At 35.1% G+C, this 24,160-nt stretch overlaps 1 protein-coding gene and 1 long non-coding RNA gene across 5 annotated transcripts in view; one reads left to right on the forward strand and one right to left on the reverse strand.

Annotated features, from left to right (window-relative positions):
* Positions 1–18,765, reverse strand: part of RAB11FIP2 (RAB11 family interacting protein 2) — a 50,462-nt gene extending 31,697 nt beyond the window's left edge. For 3 of the 4 annotated variants that reach the window (XM_087872937.1, XM_034440237.3, XM_060683024.2), the window contains exons 1-3: positions 17,159–18,765; positions 6,896–7,338; positions 3,334–3,799 (exon numbers count right to left, since the gene is read on the reverse strand). In XM_087872937.1, the coding sequence (XP_087729063.1) occupies positions 3,334–3,799; positions 6,896–7,338; positions 17,159–17,508 (1,259 nt within the window). In that variant the 5' untranslated portion in view covers positions 17,509–18,765. Of the gene's footprint in view, positions 1–6; positions 1,185–3,333; positions 3,800–6,895; positions 7,339–17,158 lie in introns of those variants that run through there. The other variant, XM_060683025.2, reaches the window with a different exon arrangement.
* On the forward strand, positions 17,929–21,022 carry LOC117678748 (uncharacterized). Its single transcript, XR_004595110.2, has 2 exons — positions 17,929–18,065; positions 18,808–21,022. It is a non-coding gene; the product is annotated as an uncharacterized LOC117678748 (long non-coding RNA).
* Positions 21,023–24,160: the final 3,138 nt, after the last annotated feature.

A 24,160-nucleotide genomic window follows, 5' to 3' on the forward strand; every position in this document is an offset into this window, starting at 1 on the left:
TTAACACTGTTTGAAACTTTGTTTTATTATGAGCATATTAAATCAATGCCTGATATAAATTAATGCCTGATATAACGTAGCATTAAATTCCATCAGTATTCAGAAACATGAACATTCACAGATGAAGAAAATAATGTTGCTGAAACTGTCAGACAAACAGGAAGCAGAAAGATAAAGGAAGCAGATGGAAATTAAGACATTTGATTTTTCCTAAACATTTTTTTTAATGTTTGAAATAGCAAAAGAACATTTCAAAACATAAGCTATCAATGCAGAGTACAAAATACAAATCAACATTGAACACTGAACAATATTTAATATGCTAAAATTACTGATTTGATTTTGCAGTAGTGGAAAAAATGTATATTTTCAAAATTATACTAGCTATTCCTCCATTTAGTTCCTTATTCAAGGTCTTTCAATTACTACTCATTTTTAGAATATATTTCACCATAAGCAACATCATCATCATCACCATCATATACTTTTAAAAAGCTGAAAATTATAAACATTATATGAATAATTATAAAATTAAATCCCTTTTAAAGAAAATATACAGTGGGCTTAAAAGTTTGTGAATGCTTTTGAATTTTCAATATTTATACATGAATATGTACAAATTACCTAACAGGTGCTCCAAACAGTTGTTTCATTGGGTTCTCTTTAGCTATATTGTTTAATTGGGTTCTCTTCATCTGTTAGAATTCCATTCACTACCAAAAACCCTACATATTTGATTTCTTTATAATCCAGATGACATTTTGTTGGCTCTACTGTGAAATTCAATTTTTGGAGACTTGTTGCTACTTTTTCCAATGCATTAAATGATTTTCCCAGCTTTCACTATAGACAATGATATCATTTAAGTAAGTCTCACATCATTTTAGTTGATCAGGGAAGATTTGGTCCATTAACCTTCAGAAGAGACTGTCTCATTAAGTGGTAGGTCCTTCTTCACTAAAGATCTTCAAGCTGAGGCTGGATAAACATTTGTCTGATATGCTTTAGTAGAACTTTTACCAAGCAGAAAGATAGACTAGATGACCTGAGAAATCTTCCAACTACTTGTAATGCATAGCTAGAAATTATAAGCAATATGAACCAAAGTAGAAATGATGAAACCTCTCTAAACAACAATGAAAATAGAAGAGAAAGAACTGGAGAAAATCACAAAATACAAAGACCTGCAAATAGAAAAGGAACAACTGTAGCAAAAGAAAGCAATGATAGTACCAATAGTAATAAGTGTCTTGGGTGCAATCCCAAAACATCTGAATACCATTAGTATTGACAAAATACATTTAACAATACATTTAACATCATCAAATCACAACATCTGTATCCCAGGTCCCTGGAAAGGACTTGTTAGATAAAAATGTGAAATCCAGTCTAAACATCTGGTTGACTATGTGACCAATATAATAATCTAATCAGACACTTCATTGAGACACCTATCTATTCACATTCTCAAACCTGGCATTCGATCATGCTAGTAACAACCTGTCGCCTTTAACTACTGAACTATTTGTTACCCTGTGTCCAGTGCCTAAGAGCTTGTTAATTATCCAAATTTCTCTTTCTCTAGGTCTTGTTAATTACCTGTCTCCTGTCTCAGAGGACCTTGTTAATAACTTATACAGTCCCTCTAAAGAGGGCCTAACAACACATTAAAATTAAAGATGCTTTTGTTTTAACACCTGTCAAGTGCTGTAAATTGAGAAATTTTCACATTAGTATATTAGTCTACTGTAGTGTAGCATAAAAACAAACATTTTTTATAAAAATGTTGCACACAGAGTTATCTATATCCTGGAAAACCAATGTTTTAGCTGACATTTGTTCTTAAATACTGTATGTTCAGTGCATAGGACTCCTATGAGAGCTACACATTAACACCTGGAAAGCTACTATGATGAATAGTGCCATTAGGCTACTGTAATGAAAGTGATGAAGGAACTTTAAAAGAGAAAACTTTGAAAAGTGTAATTGGGATTACAAAACATTAACTCTATTGTTGTTAACGGACAATACGACCTCATGTAGGTTTTTCAAAGAATTAGTCATTTGAGCTATAGATTCTATATCAATGTGTACAAAAAGTCAAATAAGCTATTACTTCTTACAAAGACTTTCTTTAAGGGAGGGGTGGGAAAAAAATCTCAATAGCAGTAACTGACTTCAGTATAAATAAAATATTATTCTGCAAACTGATAAGCAACTTTATTTTAAGTCAATCTGGAAATTTCATTATAGGTAGTCTTTGACTTACAACCATTTGTTGAGACCATTTGAAGTTGTAACAGCACAAAAACACAACAACTTATAATTGTTTTTCACACTTACAGCATTGCAGCATTTCTATGATCATGTGATCAAAATTTGGACGCTTGGCAACTGGCATGTATTTATAACAGTTGCAGTATCCTGCATTGTGTTGTGAGCCGCCCTGAGTCTTTGGAGAGGGGCAGCATATAAATTTAATTAATTAAATTAAATCCTGGAGTCATGTGATCACACTTTGCAAGCTGCTAACAAACAAAGTCAATGAGGAACCTAGGTTCACATAACAATTGTGTTACTAACTTAACAATTACAGTGATTCATTTAACAACTGTGGCAAAAAAGCTTGTAAAATGGACAAACCTGTCTCGTTTAATGACAGAAATTTTGGGTTCAATTGACGTTGCAAGTCAAGGACTACCTGTATACTAACTACAGCTAAAAAATACCAATTTTACCATGGAGATAACAAAATACGGCATAGATTATATGACAATTTTATTGCTCTCAGTGCATTTCTAAGCTCTACTTAAAGTGCCTTTAAGAAAAAAAAAATAAGGTCCAATACTATTTGGCAGCAGGTATCTAAAGGACACATTGGTTTATAAAGGTTGTGCAATGCTTCAAAATCATTTTCAAAAGTGAGATGTCTTCTAAGGAAGTAAGTGCATTTCAATCATTTTAAAAAAACTTAAATATGTAGGTGGGTTTCCCAAACACACATACTTGTGTTCAGCTGCATAGACATATTCAGCCTTTTAATAATGGATACACTGAAGCTTTGCTTGATCATTTAAAGCACAAGGGATTCTTAATTCTTTGTTAGGTAATCCTGCATTTTAAGAGTACACTGGCTTTTGTATAATAAAATGGCAAAACTATTTGTTACAGACAGAATTGTTCCACAATACCCACTTAGGCTAGTTCCTTCACAGCACTGAAGTATCAGACCAAGACTGTAATATTTATTAAATAATATTCTCATTGTACAAAGATAAGAAATACATTATAATAAAAAACATCAACTTAAAAACATCTAACCAAGGAACTTACCTAGATAACAGCATATTTTTTGGCTTGAAGTTTGTAGTAAAGGGATTAGTGGAATCAAAATCAAAGTTGCCCTGATGACTTTCAGCAAAAGGACTGGGTGATTTCAAATCAGAGGAGCCTTCTGATCCTCCGTTACTAAGTCTATCTGATCGTTTGCCTTCTTTCTTTCCAGTCACTCTTTCAAAGAGACTAACCTTTTCCTTTTTCTCTTTCTTATTCTCTTTTTTTATTTCAGGTGGTTTCGAAAATAAGCCCACATTTTGTTCCCATGATAAAGGGTTTTCTTCAAATGGATTCTTCTGTCTTGGCAATGTAGCAAACTTTTGAGGCAATGAAGCACTCACATTTGTAAAAGGATCGTTTTGAGCTACAAAAGCTGAGTCACTGTCATCACCTGTATTGTCCAGTTTACTCACTTTAGTGGTATCTGCACTTAATGTCCGTCTGTGTGGAGATTTTAGATTTCCTGAAAACAATGTTATTAGTATGCAACTGGACTCAAGTGTGTAAATAGAATATATATATATACATACATATATATGTATAAAATATTATATGACTATTTGCAAAAAGTTAAAATTAAAAGTTTATTCCAACAGCTATTATTCTACAAATATAGACTATAAAAATTATTAGCTTTGGCTGAGTGAAGACCAATAGTTTCAACAAGCCTTTGACCATATAATAAATTTTCCCACTACAATATTATGCTTGTGTTTAAGTTCACTGTAGTCACCTGAAGAACTTCTAAACATAACAAAAACGCAGTAGTATATTAAAAGTTTTTTTATATTTAGCAAGTGACCATAATGATTATAGGGTGGAGAAAAATAGTGCCATTTATTTTGGCAATTTGTAGCCCACCTTTACTCCCAAAAACTATTTCAAGGCAGTTAATTTACAATTAAAACAAAATTAATGCAGCTTATATTATCCTCTAATTTTGAATACTTTAATAATTCCTGTATGAGGACAAATGTCCGAATACTATAAAACATGTTATTATAATAACATTGTAACTTCATGTATATAGAATGATCTGAACAAATTGTAATCATTACTTCACTGGGGAGAGTCAACATTAACTAGTTAATAGGCTTAGCACATAGTATTTTGTTTACCCAGGTGTTTTCAGCCGATTCAAATATTTAAAATTTTGCCATTTTTTCCACTGTTACTGTTTTTGTATTTTAATAACATGTGTCATCCAATCTGAAAATTTCTAGTTTAAGGATGGTGTATAATATGGATATACATAGTATGAAAAACAGATTTTGTTTCAAGCTTGGAACAAAACAGTCAAAATAGAAACATTCCAATTGAGATTACTATGTTCCACTACGATAAAACTTAACTATTTAGAAGATTTAATCAAAGAAAGCAATGGGAATTCAGCAGAACTGCCTTGCTCTTTGTTTTCCTCCAAGGGCCATAAGAGTAGTTGAAATATTAACTCATGTTGATTGTTATCTGCCATCCAACCTGCTGCAAAATTGGCCACAATTTAATTTAATTTAAACATTAAAAAATTCCTATAGAAATTATTTTAGTATCTGAAGAAAAAATTTAAATAAGAACCAACAAAAATCAGGTTCAAGCACAAGTCCATGTTTTGTTTCTATTATTAACAAAATCAAATACAAGTTTTGCATAAATCCAGGAAAAAGCAATTATATGTTATAGGAACAAAGTGCTTCTCCTAATTCTTGCATGAGTAAGAGTAAAACGAAAGAGCATAAGTACATCCAGTAATACAACTAAACTCTAGAAGTCATTAAAAGTTGTATTGAAATGTGTTCTAAAGTACAGATCACAACATCATAGAGTGCACACAAAGATAACAAATCAAAATAGGACAAGTATTTTCAGCTTTAAATAAAAATACTTGTCCTATTTTGATTTATCTTTGTATGTAACTATGTATCTTAATGTCCATTGCATTCAAGACTATGCACATTCTGCAACACTCCCCCAAAAAGCTCAATAAATCAGGGCTTGGTCCTCTCTCCCCTCCTATTTAACATTTACATGAAGCCGCTGGGTGAGAACATCTGACACAGGGTGAGGTATCAGCAATACGCGGATGATACCCAGTTGTATATCTCTACCCCGCATCAATTCAGTGATGCGGTGGATGTGACGTGCCGGTGCCTGGAGGCTCAACAGGATCAGATTTAACCCAGACAAAATCGAGTGGCTGTGGGTATTGCCTCCTATGTCGATTGTCCATCCTTGGTTCTGGGGGGGGGGAGAAATTGTCCCCCTCAGAACGGGCTCGCAAATTGGGTGTCCTCCTAGACTCACAGCTAAGATTAGAGCAACATCTGACAGCTGTGGCTAGGGGGACCTTTGCACAGATTCGCCTGGTGTACCAATTGCGACCCTACTTGGATCGGGAGGCTCTCATCACAGTCACTCATGCCCTTGTTATCTCACGGTTAGATTATTGCAACACGCTCTACATGGAGCTACCCTTGAAAAGTGTTCGGAGACTACAGTTGGTCCAGAACGCAGCCGCGCGAGCTGTTGTGGGTACACCTAGATACACCCATACTACACCAATTCTCTGAGAGCTGCACTGTCTCCCTATTGGTCTCCGGTCACAATTCAAGGTGTTGGTTATTACCTTTAAAGCCCTACATGGCTCAGGCCAGGTTATCTTCGAGACCGCCTTCTGCTGCATAGCTCCCAGCGACCGGTAAGATCCCACAGAGTTGTTCTCCTCCGGGTCCTGTCAGCTAAACAATGCCAGCTGGCGGGCCTGCGGAGTCGGGCCTTCTCTCTGGCTGCCCCAGCTTTCTGGAACCAGTTACCTCCTGAGGTCCAGACCATCCTCACCCTATTGGCCTTCCGAAAAGCGGTGAAGACCTGGCTTTTCCGGCAGGCCTGGGGCCGTTGATCTCGCTCTTGTGATCTGACGAGATCCGGCCATGAATGGCGTGAATGAGTTTTTAATGTTTTTAATGTTTTTAATTTTTAAATGTTTTTTATAATGATTTTTTAAAATGTATTGTGAGCCGCCCTGAGTCTTCGGAGAGGGGCGGCATATAAATTGAATTAATTAAATTAAATTAAATTAAATTAATTAAATCAGTCCCACCTGCTGTAGTGCCTAGGCTACAACATCTGGGAAAAGTCAACTGCAAGAAAACATGTCCCATCACAGCATACAGAACAGCACAAAATATAAAACTGTCAAGGTTTATTTCAAGCTTGAAACAAAACTCTCATTTCAATCATGGAAGATGCAGAATGTCTGTTTCAAGATAAAAACATTTGAAACTTGGAACTTTGGACTTTTGTATACATCAAATCTATTTTTAAAACAAATTACAGTGAAATGAAACTGAATATAGTAATAAGTAATAAAGTTGGAAAAAATTATACTTATTAAAACAAATTATTGATGAAGCATTCTATTCTTCATTTGATTTCCACTATATCACAAATTATTAGCAACTATATTTTTCTTGGGAATAAGAGCATAAAGATATGGGGTTTGGAATAATTCTACTAGAAGGCTTTTCAAGTAGAGTTTGCCTTTTAAGAAATCTGTACTTACCACTTTCATCTTCAGAACCAACAGACTCAAGCTGATGTCTGAAGAGGTAAGAGTTGCCAATTGTTCCTAATTTACTTTTTTCTGAAGTCATCTGAGGTCCAGTTAGATCAGACATTGAGTGAGCCAAAGAGAGTCGCTGAGGTCCCAAAAGAAAAGGTTTTTTTGGCTTTGACTTTAACTGCAATTCATTGAGGGATGTTATATTGTTAGTTTCTGGGGTATGAGTACTTGGAATGATTGCAGAAGATGTATCCAAAAATGTTCCATCTGTCTTACGACCCTTCATTTTGTCCTTTAATTTGGCAAAAGGGGATTTGGTTTTGTCCTTAATTGACAAGTCAAACATGCTTGCTGTCATGTTGTTTCTCATAAACTGAATGTTGACTTTTATCTCTCCTCTGTCTTTAGTTCGTTTTCCTTGCTTGGACTCAAGAGGAAACCATCTTAAAGAAAAGATAGTATGCTGTTAGTTGCATAAGCATGCCTCAGAAGCATATGATGCCATTTCATCTAAACAGTACTTATGTAAGATTGCAAAAAGTTAATACAGACACATATCAGGGAGGTTGCTTTACAATTTTAAATGTATTTATTTCAAAAAGTATTCCTTGGTCAAATTTTAGAATAAGTGTGTTAGAAGAATAAAAGTGCCTAATTTAATCAGAATCCTGTATACTAAAGCAATATTAATTAAACTTCAAGAAATTGCAGCAGTTAAAAATGTATTAAAATTAGTTTCAAAGCTGAAACACAAGTAGAGAAACCAAATGACATTTGGAAGACTTAAAATAAACATTTACATACAACTTTCTCGAAACGGACAACGATGATCTAAAGGGAATCCTGTTGATAAGGCATTCCTCAAGTGGAGATAACATTGCAAAAAAGGCTGTCTCTTTGTAGACAATTTAATGACTACTAAAATAGGGCAACAGATCACTTAGTAAAAATGCTTTAAACAGGGCTCAGAAAAATACTAGCAGCCAACACAATATGAGGCAATATGCGGCTCATATGTTTTAATCATTTTGTTCCCACCATCAAACAATTTTTAAGTCAGGTGTTCCTGAACCTAATTCAAGATCAGATCCCATAGATTTCATATATAAATTCTTAATATTCAATTAAAAATAGTAATTTCCACTATTTATATAATTCATAGTAATAAACTTAAAACATATTCCTGTATTTTATTTGGGAATAGTGTCTACACTGAAAGAGTAACAACCCAAAATGATGTTCTTAGTTGTTAAAATACTTGAAAGAAATTTATAGATTTAATTACTATAACAATAGCTTTTGTGAAAGTGCTAAAAAAACCTTATGTTGAATGATAATGTTGAGGTTGAGTATATCATCCACATCTTTTATAAAGTACACTACAATATTACAAATAAAAACTAGGTTCTATAAGTAAATTTGATATTTATTTATTTATTTATTTATTTATTTATTTATTTATTTATTCATTCATTCATTCATTCATTCATTCATTCATTCATTCAACTTGTATGCTGCCTTTCTCTGAAGACTCAAGGCAGCTTACAATGCATTTAAAAACCATATATAAAAACATTAAAAATTAAAACATTAAAAACAATTAAAACCCATTCACACCATTCATGGCCAGATCTCACCAGATTGCAACAGCGAGATCAACGGCCCCAGGCCTGCCGGAAAAGCCAGGTCTTCACCGCTTTTCGGAAGGCCAATAGGGTGAGGATGGTACGGATCTCAGGAGGTAACTGGTTCCAGAAAGCTGGGGCAGCCACAGAGACGGCCCTCCCCCCACGGGCCCACCAGCCAGCATATAGTTCTTGCATTTTAAGCACAGAAAGACAGACCATACTATCTCGTTCAAAACTACTTGACAGGTTTTTCAACTAATTTTCAGTATCCTATTTAATTTCAGCATTCTACTATTATGACAAATATTCATTCTTTCGATATATGTCTTGTCAAAAGAATGCAATGTTTGGATATGCTGAGCTATTTCACACTGTTCTTAAGTTGTGGTTGTTCTCTTTTCTCCTTCAGCAGGGATGAAAACTCACCAAACAGTTTGGAGGTTGCAGGTACAGTTATGGAAAAAGTATGTCATGGGATTGAATTTCCTTTTGATTTATTAAGTAAACATCCCAAATGCCATCCAAAATTGGCAACACAACAGATTTGCTTCCTAGAGCCTGTGCCATCCCCATCCTTATTTCTAAATAGGAGAAAAAATCATGCGACCAAAACCTGGTTATTTTACCACTGAATTTTAGAAGGGAATGAAATCCATAGTTTGCCTATTGCTGTGTTTATTCCTATTTTCAAGGCCCTTCTCAATATTTTTTTCCTATTAAGGAAAAAAGATCCCTCAATATAGGCAGGGAATCCCAAGGTCTGTAATATCAAATTAAAATAACCTGAGTATCATTTGTTTACCAATATGCTGTTAAGGAACACACCATGTAGAATCATAGAGGTGGAAGGGACCTCAGAGGTCCCCTGCTCAAGGCAGGAACGTTATACCAGCAACCAGTCAAATGGTTGTCCAGTCTGTTCTTGAAAACCTCCAATGATGGAGCACCCACAATCCCAGGATGCAAGCTATTCCACTGATTAATATTTCACCAGTTTCACACAACATGCTAAATCTTAACTCATTGTTTACAATACATTAAGCCAAAATCAAACACTGTTACGTTTAGCACAGTATTATAAACTCTTATCTCTATTTTGAAATAAAACTATTTAAGATTATAATCATTTTATGTATCTTGAATTAAAGCCAGAGCAGTAAATTAAAACCAAGAAGTTATTTTAAAACTTGTGCTACACATATTCCACATGCCATTGGAATATGGCATGTGGAAAATGCCATATTCAGCATATGGCATATTCATCAATCTAGTTGATGAATATAAATTTTATCAACTTTCAGCAATCTAGTTGGTATATTCCACATTTACTGCAGCCAACATGTTTTTTTAAAAGGAAACCTCATAGGAGTTTGCTTATTATAAAAGGGTGATAAGTTATGAATGCTTAGTTCTCATTGGACATTCAAATTCCAGAGTGCTTACCTTATAAGCATACATGTCCCACATAAACACCAGTCAAATGGCATCAGTTCCTTTCAGAACAAAGCCTCACAAGTAAACTTAAGTTATATGGATGTAGGTTTTTTTATATATATAATATTCAATGATATGTACAGGTAATCCTCAAGTTGCAACTGATTGATTACTGACCATTCAAAGTTACAACGGAACTCCACCAAAAGCTACTTAAAATCTTAAGAGAATTAACAGAGCTGGAAGGGACCTTGGAGGTCCAACTCCCTACACAAGAATGAGACCCTGATTTCAAAGTTACACTTTATACGACTGTATAAACCTTCACAGTCATGTGATCACATTTTGGTAGCTATTCACCTTAATGGCTATTTGGAGTATCCTGCAGTCATATGACCATAATTTTTGACATTTTTTGCCAGTTTCCAGAGTTTACTTCCAGTTGCAGGCAAAAATGCCCATTGGGTAAAATGGATTTGGAAATGGAAATGCTGGAAATGTCTTAATTTATGATTGCAACAATTTACAACTATAATTCTGGGCTCAAATACTATTGTAATTTGAGAACTACCTGTAGACATTTGTGACATTAGCATTTCATGTTATGTGTACTTTGTTAAAAACGTTTGTGCAATTGCATTATGTAGTGAATGAAGAACCATAACGTATGAGAAAATATACAATTATATTTTTACTGTGAAGGATAGAATAAAGAGCTTTGTTTCCATTTGAAGCATTGCTCTGTATAAAGGTATAAAAAAGTCTTGTTAGTTAGTATAAAAGTCCTGTTAATTATGATTTGAGATTATTCCAAAATTATGGATTAGGAAATATATCAAGAACTAACCAAAACTGTAGTGATTCAATACTTTCATTTATTCTTTCTATGGTGCTGTTACAGACTTAATGAAAGTTTCAATAGTTTGAATGGAAATGGCAACTTTTCAATAAATAAATATAATTAAAAATGCCCACCTTTGGCCAGAAAGAAATATGATTTTACATTTACAAATTTATATACTGTACAAGTGTAAACATTCATATTAGTCCTCCCCCAATCTTCCAATATTTCTAAAATCAGCTTAATAGTGTAGCCACATCCCTCTCTACTTAGGAATAAATCCTATTAATGGGAGTTCTATGGATATAGAATTACAGCTTTAATGTTTTATTTTTTGACCATCTAAACAAAAATAATTATTTATTCTTTAATTTATTCTGTATTGAAGAAAAGGGGCATGCATAAGCGCACCAACGTGCCTTCAGTCCTTGTCCTAATGTCCCCATTTATTCGTATTCATTTCATGTATTCATAATCATGTCTATACTTATATATGTTATCTTATACATGCTTGACCAATAAATAAATGAAATAAATGAGAATGAGAATGAGAATGAGTGAGCAATTCTCAGTCCAATAAGTGCAGCAAAGGTTTAAAGCAGACCAGAGTTGGCCTCCAAGTATTAGCTAACTAATGAAAAGGCCTTAAGTCACTCAAATTGTCATGCTTTACAATGTTGGATAGTCTAAAGAAAGAACACAACTATTTCAGGTGTTCATGGTTTAACAATTCAAAAATTGTAAATTACACTTGTTCCAAATCTGAAGCAGCAATTCTTTCCCCAACAGCTGAAGTTTATTCATACTCATAAAGAAATCACCAACCCGTCTCCCAAATAATCTTTGGGTCTTTTGCCAGAGTGAATATATTATATTTTGCCACAGACAAAGAAGGTTCAACTTCATCACTCGTATTATTTTTAAAGAAATATGCTTAAGCCATTACTAACAGCAACTTAAATAAAGTTAATATTTATGCCTTTGATTTGGGGGCTGATATATCTTTAAAGTCATAATGCCTGGCAAACAAAATTTTCTCTGATACCAGCTAGGCTGCTGGTAGCTCAATATTGGAAGAAGGACTCTTTGCCTACTATTGAAGAGTGGATATTGAAAGTAACAAACCTAGCAGAAATGGCGAAAATCTCAGCGTACTTGAAGGACCACGAGCAAGAAAGATACGTATCGGAATGGAGAAGATGGATTGATTATATTCAAAATAAGTATCAGACAAGAAAATATCAAATAGCTTATGAATGAATGTTAGTATTAGAAGTATTAGGTTATCTATAGTGGAGTTAAGGTTTCAGGGGGGATGTTAGTACTTTGAGGATAAGTAGATTAATCTAGTTTATGATTGATTAAATTAAATACCTTGTATTTTGCTCTGGGAAGTCTGGGGGGGAGGGGGGATGAAGGGGGGGAAAGGGTGGGGGGAACATGGGGGGAAAATTTTTTGTATTTCTTCTTTGTAAAACTTTTCAATAAAAAAAAACTTTATCTGATAAAAAGAAAATTGAACAAGTTGCTAGTTCTGCAGTCTTCCTAGAATTCTAGATCAGCTGTTATCCTTCCTTTTCCAAAAAGAAACATGTGCCACAGAACTGCTTACAAGTTTCAATATTATGCAGAATATTAAAATATCTCTTTTTCTAATACTCTAGTGATTTTGAAGGATGTCTTTTAGAAAACCATACATATAATGTGTTGGAAAAAGGAAGCTATTAACTATATTAAAACTAAAAGAATTACTAATAAAAACCATCAATACTTCCAAAACTAAGTAATGTTAAAATTACCTCATCATTTAGAAATCATTTTAGATAAAATACTATATTTATATTTTATACAATTTATATTTATTATCTATCTTGAAAAAAAATCAGCATTACATTATTAGATACCATGTACCTGTATTTTACATTTAAAGTATTGGACCAGAGGACAGCTTATTTGTTAAACTACTGTATTTATTCACATACAATATACAATTTTATCTTTGAAAAGTTTGGAAAAAACTTGTCTTCCTTCTACCCTCTCAAACTTCTAAACAGGATAATGATGAAATTTCTGTGATAACCTAGTTTCCTCTGCAATGGATTTTAGATGTTAATATATAACCACACAAACGGTCATGTATTCCTATATCACGATTATAGTTATAATGCACTGAAGATTTATTACTTCTAGCAACACAAACACTGAATATATAACAGAACAATGGTACCTATGCCAAATAAAGTGCAAATTATAGATATGGCGTTTTTAGAAAACAATTATAATGATAATGATAAGAGTCCCTCTCCTCCAAAACCATCCATTTATGCTAAGGTGGAGTAGCCCAATACTTGTGTTGGAAATGCAGAAAGGCAGCTTCCACTGTTTTAATATATACAGGTAGCCCTTCATTTCTAACAGCAATTGGGACTAGAATTTTCGTTAGTAAGCAATGCGGTCATTAAACATGGTTGTCAGACAAGGCAACTTTCTGAGAACTTCCCACAACCAAGTCAGTGAGCAAGATGGCTTGCATGCAGGCCGGCAAGCAGAATCTAATATAGTACATATTGGCCAGAAAAACCTAGAGTCTACACTCCAAAACCAAGTAAGTTTTCTCACTTCAAGAAATTTGGATCTGATGTAGAACTCCAACCCTTACAGTTTGTATGTTCCAAATGTCTACACTGGGTTAACTTAATATCTTAGCCCAATACAACAGATGGAAGAGGAACTCTTTCAAAAAAAGGAACAGACTGTATGCTAGTTTTTAAATTTTTCTTTCTCTATCTTTTCATCTGTTTCACTTTGTGCTATGAAGTACAACCTTAAAGAATATAGAGTTTTATTTTTAAGAGTGGAGAATATCACAAACCACAGGGAATTGCATGAGAAGGTGATAAATGGCCTTTCTAGCTTCACCAAATGAGTGGAAAAAGTGTTATTATGGAATACATAGCATAATATAATTTGAAACTATTTAAAAATATAAAAACTGACCATGTGTTAAAGTAAAAATGAAGTGAACAGTTTGTCCCTGGCCAAACATAATAGCACACATACAAGAAATGCGTCTTATATTCAATGCCATAAACATACTGTAAATTGGCACTTTTTCTTTCTAGAAAAATATATCCTTTCACATTGATATGCTTCCTAAATTAAAAATATGTTTGGATTAGGGGGCAAATATATCATTATATAATAAATATTTACCCAAAAAATCTTATGACTGTTACAATCAGACTACATATTTAGACTTACTTAAATGAATCTACCTACTTCTACCTGCCTACTTCTGACTATCTATCTACCTACTTCTGACTAATTTAAAATTATCAGAAGGCTGTGCCTTTCTTTGCTAGTACCAAAGAAAAGCAACATGTGCAAAGAGTTAACTTGGCGTAAAATCATTCATATGGTATATTTACGGTAACTCATCTGAATTATTTCAAACTACATAAATATTGCACGTCCCAATGCTAGTAGATTTATGGAGGGAACATAACTGAACCATTAGGTTTGTCATCTTGAGTGAACATGCTAAATAGATTCTGCCTGTTAATGATGCTCTGTGTATCTGCCACTACAATTCAACTATGACATACACGGCGCAGTCAGACAGATCAGAAATACTGTATTGTTTCTATGTCTTATCGTAGCCATTAACTAAAAGCTGCACAATGCAGCAAATTATGTGGGAGTACATTCCTCATTATTGCCTTCAGAAACTTAGCAAGTTTCCAAATATGTTAAATCCCAACACTATGATTTCAAATATTTGGTCTTCGTCATTCCCTGGTTATTGTAAAATACTACCTGATCAAGAGTTTGAACAGCTTGAAAAATTAATACTTTTTGTATGATTTTGGTAGGCCTTAATAAAAATATAATCAGGCATGTTGAGCCTAATAAAAGTATTGCTCAATTCTGGACTAATCTGCTGTACTTTTTTCATCTTATTGATATACAGGATTAAAACACAAAATTATTATAAACTTGGCATAAATGCTGTGCACAAAGAAAATAACTTTTAGGTCAGAAAATAACAGTTAGGTCATAATCTCTACTTAAAAGGCCAAGATATGAACAAACTGCAGAAGAAATAAATATATTATATCTAAACAAAATAACTAGTATTTCATATCATTAGAATTGATAGTCATTGACCAAATAACATCACTATCCCTCCTGAATATTAAGGTGAAATTCAATACTTCTTTTAAAGACATCATTCTATTTAAATTAATTTCTTGTCATAGATGACAAGAAAGCATGTTATGTAAGATCTGAAGTGAGTATATAAATTCCAAAATTGGGGTATACAAATTGTGCAGTTTACCATTTAATATTCTAATGACCTTAATCATTAGTTTGACCTTAATCTTGACTTCAAAATGGTGGGGAATAAGGGAGACAATGCAATACAATAAGGCTTGTCGAAAATGTTTTAATTGTCAAATGAAGCTATTTAGAAAATAATTGTAAAATATTCTGTTTTTCCTGAATGTGTAGATTCTTCCTAGATAACAATCTTAAAATCTCTCTATAACATAATTCAAAAATTAACTGCAGTATACAACGTTTTAGATAATTAGCAATAGGGTAGAAACTGGAAGACCATGCATTTTAGTTCTACTTTAGGCACAAAGCCAGCTGGGGAACCTTGGGCCAGTCTCTTTCTCTTAGGCTCAGAAACGAGGCAATGGAAAACTGCTTCTGAAAAACGTAGTCAAGAAAAACTGCAGGGATTTTTTCAGGCCGTCTCAAAGAACTGGACAAGAGTCAATGGAAGGGGGGGGGAACCTCCTTTGTTTCGTAATTTAAGTATTTACCATAATACATTAAACATAAATAAAAATGGTTTATGATAAAATCTGTGAAACTTCATTCCCAAGGTTTTAATCAATTCATTTTTTTTTTTAATATCCAATGCTCTACTTTACTACTGCAGCTGAAAATATAGATACACCTCACTACTTCCCAACTAAGTGGCCTTTTAGGAGGATAATTGATACTTGGGACAAATATATCTAATAAGAAAATGTAAACATTTCAGAAGGACTGCTTCCAAGTGCTGCTTTCTATATTCTGAAAAATTAGAAAATTAAATATATCCCAATTCAATAATGAATGGATGGATCCATTATCACATCCCTGTACTAAACTTGTTTAATAGTGTTTATTAAAACACTGCATCAAAAGCTAGATAGCATAGGCCAGGGCTACGGCCAAGCTGGCCATGCCCACGCCCAGTTTAGCGAAAGGAGGAAAAGTCCCAATACATCACGTGACAACGCCATGATCACATGAGTTTGACAAATATGGCATAGAAGTTGAAATGGTGGTTTTATTCTATGAGATATCCATTCAACCAGGAGTTCACTGTGCAATTTTAAGCAGTTACTCTAAGCCAAACCACCCATATAGGATTTTTGTTATGGCATAAAGCTGTCTTGTATTGTTAGAAAAAATGTGGAAATATAAAGAAGGGAAAGATATTAAATAAATAAATAAATAAATAAATAAATAAATAAATAAATAAATAAATAAATAAAATACTGTACCTGTATGTTCCAAAATACCACACCCAAGAACATTTTTGTGTGTATACACACACATACACACATTGTACTGTGTATGGAATAACAGGATATCATGTAATATGAGTAGAAAAATAAAAGAAGCAACATATCTCCAAAGATACAGTATATTCTTAGAATCAGGAATGTTACACTGTGGAGAACATCAGAAGTTCACAGGCTCTGACATCAAGCCATACATCTTGCAATCAATAAATCAGACAAGAAAGTACCACATCTCTCAAATCATCCATCCAAATAATACTTCTTGTTCCCAGATTATTCTACCATTGCTTATTGTCACTATATATTCAAAGTAGATCAAGTTACAGTATAAGCAATGATTTACAAGCCATATTTTCAAAATAAAATAATCCAAAAAAACCATACTGATTTCACTCTCTTGTAAAGTTACTAGTGCATAATCCATAATTCACAGTTGTTCTCATCAAATTGGGGAAAAAAACATTTTAAACTACATATGAGCAATGAACTCTTATGAGCAAGCCTATAAATTCTCATTGGCTTTGGCTTGATACTAATTGTACTTATGAGGTAGTTACGTGAACTATTAGTGGAGATTTTAAGATAACCTTTTAAAAAAGGGTTGGATAACATGCAACCTCTAAAGTTGGTACTCGATAAAACCATTAGCTCCAGTCAACAAGAACACTGAAAGATTATGGAAGCCAAGGTTTGGTTACATCTTCTAAAACCACAGATTTGCAACACCTACAAAAGATTACATTTCCAACACAAGACATATAAAAATAACACTTACTCTGTTTTCCTTCTCAGTTTGTCCTCAAAAATATCATTTAAATTAATTGCCACTTGTCCCAGAAACTTATCAAGCCCAACAAGAGACCTATGCATGACTATCAGATAGAGAATGTATTTTTCAGAGTTCCCTTCCATCAGCAATCCAGGCAACTCAAACGAAGCTTCTTCTTTCCATATTGGATCAAGGGTCTTCTCTGCCACCGAAGTAGAGTATTTCTCTTTTCCCAATTGTATGATAGTGTATGTATCATTAGTGCCACTTTTGCCCTTTGGCTTGAGACTTTTGGCCTGAAGGACTGTGACCTGCACGTGAGTTGGGAACCACTTTTGAGCTTGCTCGGCCAACATAGTAACAAAAGGGGAGGGGGGATTTTGAGTAACAATAGCCACAGAAATAAAATACTGGATCAGAAGGTATATTTCACAACAGGGAAGCCTGATAGAGCCTTTCAGAGAACTAAGCAACTCTCATTTTTGAGATTCTTATTCATTCAGCATCATTAAACAAAGTGGGCCAGGTTCCCTAACCTAGTTGACCATCCCTTCAGATTATTGTCTCCAAATGTTAATTTCCAGCATACCTCTGCAATCCTAGAAATAGTTCTGCTTTTCCATACTTCTCTATACAGGACAGTATATATTTGATTTTGTCCTCTACCCACCCTATTTTCACTCACACCCAAGGCCGACCGGAGACTAACGGGCTTTAAATAAAAAGAAAACTACACCTCCTCCCTCCCTCCCCGCTTTCCCCAGTACAATTTGGCACTTGCCCTGGCTAACACCCGTCAAGATTCCTCTGCATGCTCGCAAAGCAACCTCCTACACCTCTTTACAACACGGGGGAAGGGGGTGTCGGGCAAGACTTTGGGTCTGCCGAAGGCACCGAAGTAGCTCCTGCCGAGGTAAACTGGACCCGGTCCACCGGGGGCTCTGCCAGGCCGCCCTTGCCCGGTAACGGCTTTTCTGGGGGGGAGGGTATCCCTCGGTATCCCCGGGATTGGGGGGGAAAGGGTGGGGGGAGCGTCGAGAGAAAGAACGCCTCGGAAAACGGGCAAGTCGTGCGGACGTTCAGCAGCGCGGTGGCCCAGCCGCCTCCCTTCCTTCGGCCGAAACGCTCCAGCCGCCGAGCCGAGGCCCCACTTCCGCCTTCCCCATGTTGCCTAAACGGGCGCCGCTGAGTGGGAGCGAGGGAACGGCGCCGCCTCTTTCCTCGGGCGGTCAGAGGGCGAAGGGTAGGGTTCAGGCGGGCCAGACGCTTCCCCTGCCCTGCCTCGCCGGCTTCCAGTGGGCCCCGGGAGTGGGGGGGTAGGGGTGGGGGGGGGGACGGCCGGGGAGAAATCCCAAAGGATGGCGTGGTCCCTCACAGCTCGCGCAGCCCGGCGGCCTCGCGAGCCGCACCTCAGGCCACCGGATTGAGCCCCTAGGCGGAAGGCAGGACCCCCCGCATAAGGACCGCTTCCAAGCTGGAGTGTATATTTGGTGGAGGTTTGACTTCTGCCTTCTTCTTTCTCCTTCTTCTTCTTTTCGCCCTGCCTTTGAGGGGTTGCAATGCAGTAAACGTTCCAAAGGGCTTGCGGTTTTAAAGATATTCCTGATTGGTTCGTAAAAACTTTTTTTTTTTTTTTTGTCTCGGTCATGCTGAAGTATCAAAAGACGCTACACAATATGGGCGAAGTTGTGAATCCGCACAAGAAGGGCAAGCGAATTGCAGTGAGAATGGAAAATAAACTGATCGGGAATAGCATAGAAAATTTAAAAAGAAGGGGAAAAAACGAGTTAATGATATATGCTGACTGTAATGGAGTGGCGGACATGATAACGAAACTCGGAAACGCTTTCAAAAATGATGAATTTTGTTGAGTTGGTGTAGTTTAATAGTTAAGGTATTCAGTGAGAACCAGATTCAGGTGCCATCTCTCCTTAAAAATCACGAGGTGACTTGGGGCCAGTTTTAGTCAGCTCAATCTGTCCAACCGAATGGATATGGAAATTAAATGGAGATCCAAATATGTCAATTTCTGGCCCATAGGCTGATGATGAAGATGACAACTCAAAAAAGTGGAGAGTCCCCAAGCAACAATATTTTAAAAAAGCCATGATTGAAATAATAACAGTGAGATCGGTTGGGATTCACACTTGAATATAGGGACCATGATGAAGGCCTTGCAAGAAAATCACAAATTTAAAAATAAAGCCATGTTCATTTAACTACTCTAGGAAAACATATTTCAAAACATGAAACCAATAAAAGTGTATGCATTCTCCAAATAACTTCTAGATGATGGAACACAGGTATGTTGACCTGCAAGGTAATCTGTAAATTAGGCATTCTGGCTTCAATAAACTACTGTGGTGTGACTGTGGTTGGGATAAAATTGGACTTTTATTTTGCTTGTATACTTGCTGTCAGGATTCACTGGTACTGTTGTTGCAGTTAGCTAGAAATATTATATATGGGGCATTAATGTGATTATGGGTAGTAGTCTAGTCTACATCTTTTATTGAATTTGTTATGTGAAAGCTTTAATTAACCAAAGCTCTGATAGGCAGCAGAGGTTAATATTTGTGGCCCTATCGTTGTGCTGGTGTACTATTAAATATTTACAGAATCTCAGCAGTTTATTTTAATTAAAAGATAATTCAGTAGAAATTAAAATGTCTACTGTAGAAAATAATAAGAGTATCCTGAAGCAAAATACATAATACTGATCAATGTCTGGTGCAACCGATGAGGTCTCTTTGACCAACCTTCAGAAGACCATCAGTGGGGAAACTGTTCTTAAGTGTAGGTGGTACGTCTGAGATACTATTTTTACTGTCCTTGAGACCCTCCTGATGCCCCTATTCTAATTCTGCAGGTGGCAGTCTTATTTGGCAAATAGTACATATAATGCTATCCATATCCAAATCACAATATAATTTCTCTGATATGAAAATGAGATCCAGCATACATTCACTGGCATGTATCAATCCATGACAATGGTATGATTACTTTGGAGGCCATGAACTCTGGCATTTCCTGAACAATTGGACATAGAGGTTGAAGTCACTGAACACCAAAAGGTAAGGAGACAAACTTCAGTCTAGATGTTTATCTAAGAAAGATAAAGGGAGGAGGGCAACAAAATATCTGGTGTACCAGTAAGATCACAGTTTGTCTCTATGACCCAATATAGGCATTCACGTAGGTTATCTCATCAATAGGATCATGGAATATAAAAGTGTCATGTAGGGTCAATATAATTACCCATACAGCCTTGAGCTCAAGTTGCAGGACCAAAAGTCCAGAAATGAGGGGGGCAAACGGTGCATAAAACCAGGAGAAAGTGAAAGATTTAATGGCTCTGAAGGAAAGTGTTCTGATCTAGTGGAATGCAGTGAATGAAATAAAAAGGATCTGAGCTGTATGGAGACTCATCTATGAATGAATGGCTTAATGAAGACTTGCTTCAAAAAATATGTTTTAAACAAATTAATTCACCTGGGAATAAAGTAAAAGGAATAAATCAAAAGGCTTGATTATTTTTTATGATGCAAGACTGAGACCATTAGTGAACAATGAGAAGTTCTGAATGTGGGACAGAACATTCCTGATAGTATCTAAAGTAGATCTTTTAAAAAATGAATATTAAAAAATACTAGTAAAAGAAAGTAGAGTAAAATGACAACTAATACAGGAAGGGAAAGTATTGGAGTAGTAATTTAGAAGCTAAATTAATTTCCCAACAGAATGAATGGAAATTAAATAAATAAAAGTAGATGCAAGGAAAGAATGTGGAAGCTGCATAAAATAGAGTGCAGAGAGGTGTACTGCCAGAGAAGTGTGTGGAATTAACAGTAATAAGTATTGTATGAAAAAGGATATTTGATGGAGTAATGATAAAAAAAGACTGGATGAGAAAATGCACAAAAAAGAATGATATTAAGATATTAATATGCCTAGAAGGTATTGATATGCAGAGTGTATATAAAAAGATATTAACAAAACTCGGAGAGTGAATGCAGAGCGTTTTTTAATGAAATTGGTAAGAAGACTATACATGCCTTCAACAAAATCAATGTAATAATAAAAAGGAAATCATTTCTAATGAATGGAATAAAGAAGGAATGTTCAACCTTGGCAACTTTAAGACGTCTGGACTTCAACTCCCAGCATACCCCAGCCAGCCATGAGATGACTTCAAATTGTTTCACTTATGATCTGAGGAAGAGATGAAAACAATGCTATGCAACCAAGGGGAAAGATCAGCATAATAACATATTTACTGCATGTTTGAATGAGTAGAGAGATAATTTGCATACTTGCCTAACTTTGAACTGTGTTAGATCTTTTTAGCTTGATTATCTTTCCCTCCATTAAGAAGGCTAGTGTTTCTGCAATCTTTAAACCTCTTTATTGGGGGGAGGGGAATCATTGTTTGCTGTAAAACAAAGCTTGAGTTTATGGTCTGAGGATTGCTGGTTCACTCTTCTGGAATTAAAAAGGCAAAATGTATGTGTGATAACCACAAATGAATCTAATAATTACCCAGTGCACAATTAGATGAGGTAATGGGATTTAACTCAACAGACCACAAAACCACAATGTTAGCCTGCAGAACTTTGAAAAATGTGCTCACATCATCAGCCCTTGGTAAGCATGCATTTCTGCCTATAAACTCAGGTAAATGGGTTCTGAAATATTTGTAAGGTAAGGCAAAATGAAAAGCTTATATTGTTTCAATGGTAGGAGGAATATATTAGTACATTTTCAGCATGTGTATGTGAATGTGTGTTTTTGTAAGGGATTTATGGTACATTCAGGAAAATAATTGCAAAATTGAACAAGTCTACACTTAGACTCAGTTACGGGGGCACTGTTGGAAGACCTAAAAGACAAGTTTAAGGACAGATCTTCAATCAAATAACCCAGCTGTATGATTGCTAAAAGTCACCAATCATATTTTATGAAAATATTTTGGTTGCTTAAAAATGATTTCCCAGTATATAGAAATATATATCTACTGGATGCAATCACATTTTCCCTTAACTGAGCAATATTAGATTTTTGATAATGAAATATATCCAAAGAGTGTTTCGGCAGAAGCTTTGGAAAGATGTCAGCTAATGACATTAATAAATTCATGGGTACTTTTTAAATCAAATGATAGCTTGCTTGTTTATGCCTTAATGTATAACCTCAGTGATCAAGGTTAGTAAACATTATTGAGTAAATTAGTTAAAAAAGACCAGGATATAAATTGTATGAAAAACAGCTGTAGATGTACGGATCTGGAGACCCATAAAAGTTAAATGCCATACTTCAATTACAAAGTAATGACTAAAAATGTGAAATGAAATTAAAATAAAACCTTAAAATATTGATTACTTGAGAAATGTAATATTCTTTACTTAAAATATTAGTAAAAAATGACAGCTATTTATTTGATTTCATTTAATTCTGATTTTTACATTTTTAAGTATTTTATAAGGAATATAAACTCTAAATTAATAAAACAGTCCCCAATATTCCTTTTTATAAAAAAAGCAATTAATGCTTTCTGATAAATTAATATTTCTTTTGATAAAATCTTTTGTGTACCAAAAATAATGAATACTAAACAAATTTTTCCCATAAGGAATGAATAAATTTAATGTGTCCCCAAACCAAAGATCCATGATGAAGAAAATAAGCACAAAAATACACAAAATGACTACAGAAGCTAAGCTAAGGCCTCAAGGAAATGCGCACAGGGCAAGAGCTACTATATGACTAATGTGTGATCCTTTGTTTTGGCTGGAAAGGGTGGCAAATCATGAGGCAACTCATATTGACAAAGTCTAGCTTGCACCAAACACAATGAGTACCGGGACAAAATTTTCATGTCAAAATATGTCAAAACCCAAATTTGGCCAGTTTCAAAGCTGATCGAGTATTACGGTATGACTGTGCCTCAAGTAGGCTAACTTACAAAATGTGTCCAATCCAATTAGTCCAATGTGTTGTGATTCATGGTCACAAAGGAATGAAATTTTGTACACTTGTGGCTATTTCAGTGCTACAGGCTGTTGCTGGGCTGCTGTTGCAATCATGATCTTCATTTTCAAGATTCCATGACAGTTTCTCAGCCAGTGTTGCAATCCCTCACTCTCTCCAACTTACCTGGCTGCTGGAAAGGGAAAGGAAAAGAAAAGGAGGGAAGAAGGGAGGGAGGAGAGGAGAGGAGGGAAAGAAAGAAGGGGGGAAGGAAGGGAGGAGAGGGGGAGAGAGGGAAGTAAGGGAAGAAGGGACAAAGGGAGGAAAGATTTCTGATTCTCCCTGCCTGCTTCCCAGAAGGAAACTCAATGGGGAAACCAGTAGAATTTTAAAGGCACTTTTTAAATATGGTATACTTGGAATCAATGTTTGTTCAAATAAAAGAAAATATAGAAAAGTAATTTATTTTGATATATTGCCATGTTTATCCAAGTGCACCTACCATTTAAAACTTTTCTGTTCACAAAATGACCTCTTTTTTTCAGTAACCTCTGTAGACTGAGTTTTCAGTTTAGTAAAGATCCCGGATGAAAATTAAAACCAGCTGGTGCTATTATATCAGTTTAATCCACTCAAAATAACATAAGACGAACAGTAAATTATTTGGGACGATTTGGTTTGTATTAGAATTAAACTTAATTGCTGAATTGCTTAATTTCTCTTGTTAAGTGGGACATTTGTTAAGTGAATTTTGCCCCCATTTTACGACCTTTCTTGCCACATTTGTAGTAGTTAATGAGTAACATGGTTGTTAAATGACTTTGCAAAATTGACTTTGCTTTTCAGAAGGTTGTACAAAATGATTACCTGACCCCAGGACACGACTTAAATATGAGTCAATTGACAGGCATCCGAATTTTAGTCACATGATCATGAGGATGCTGCAACGGTCATAAGTGTGAAAAATGATCACAAATCACTTTTTTCAGTGCTGTTGTAACTTAGAATGGTCACTAAACGAACCGCTGTAAATTGAGGACT

The sequence above is a fragment of the Pantherophis guttatus genome, chromosome 6, assembly GCF_059756535.1.
Source record: "Pantherophis guttatus breed Tessera chromosome 6, ASM5975653v1, whole genome shotgun sequence".
NCBI lineage: Eukaryota > Metazoa > Chordata > Lepidosauria > Squamata > Colubridae > Pantherophis > Pantherophis guttatus.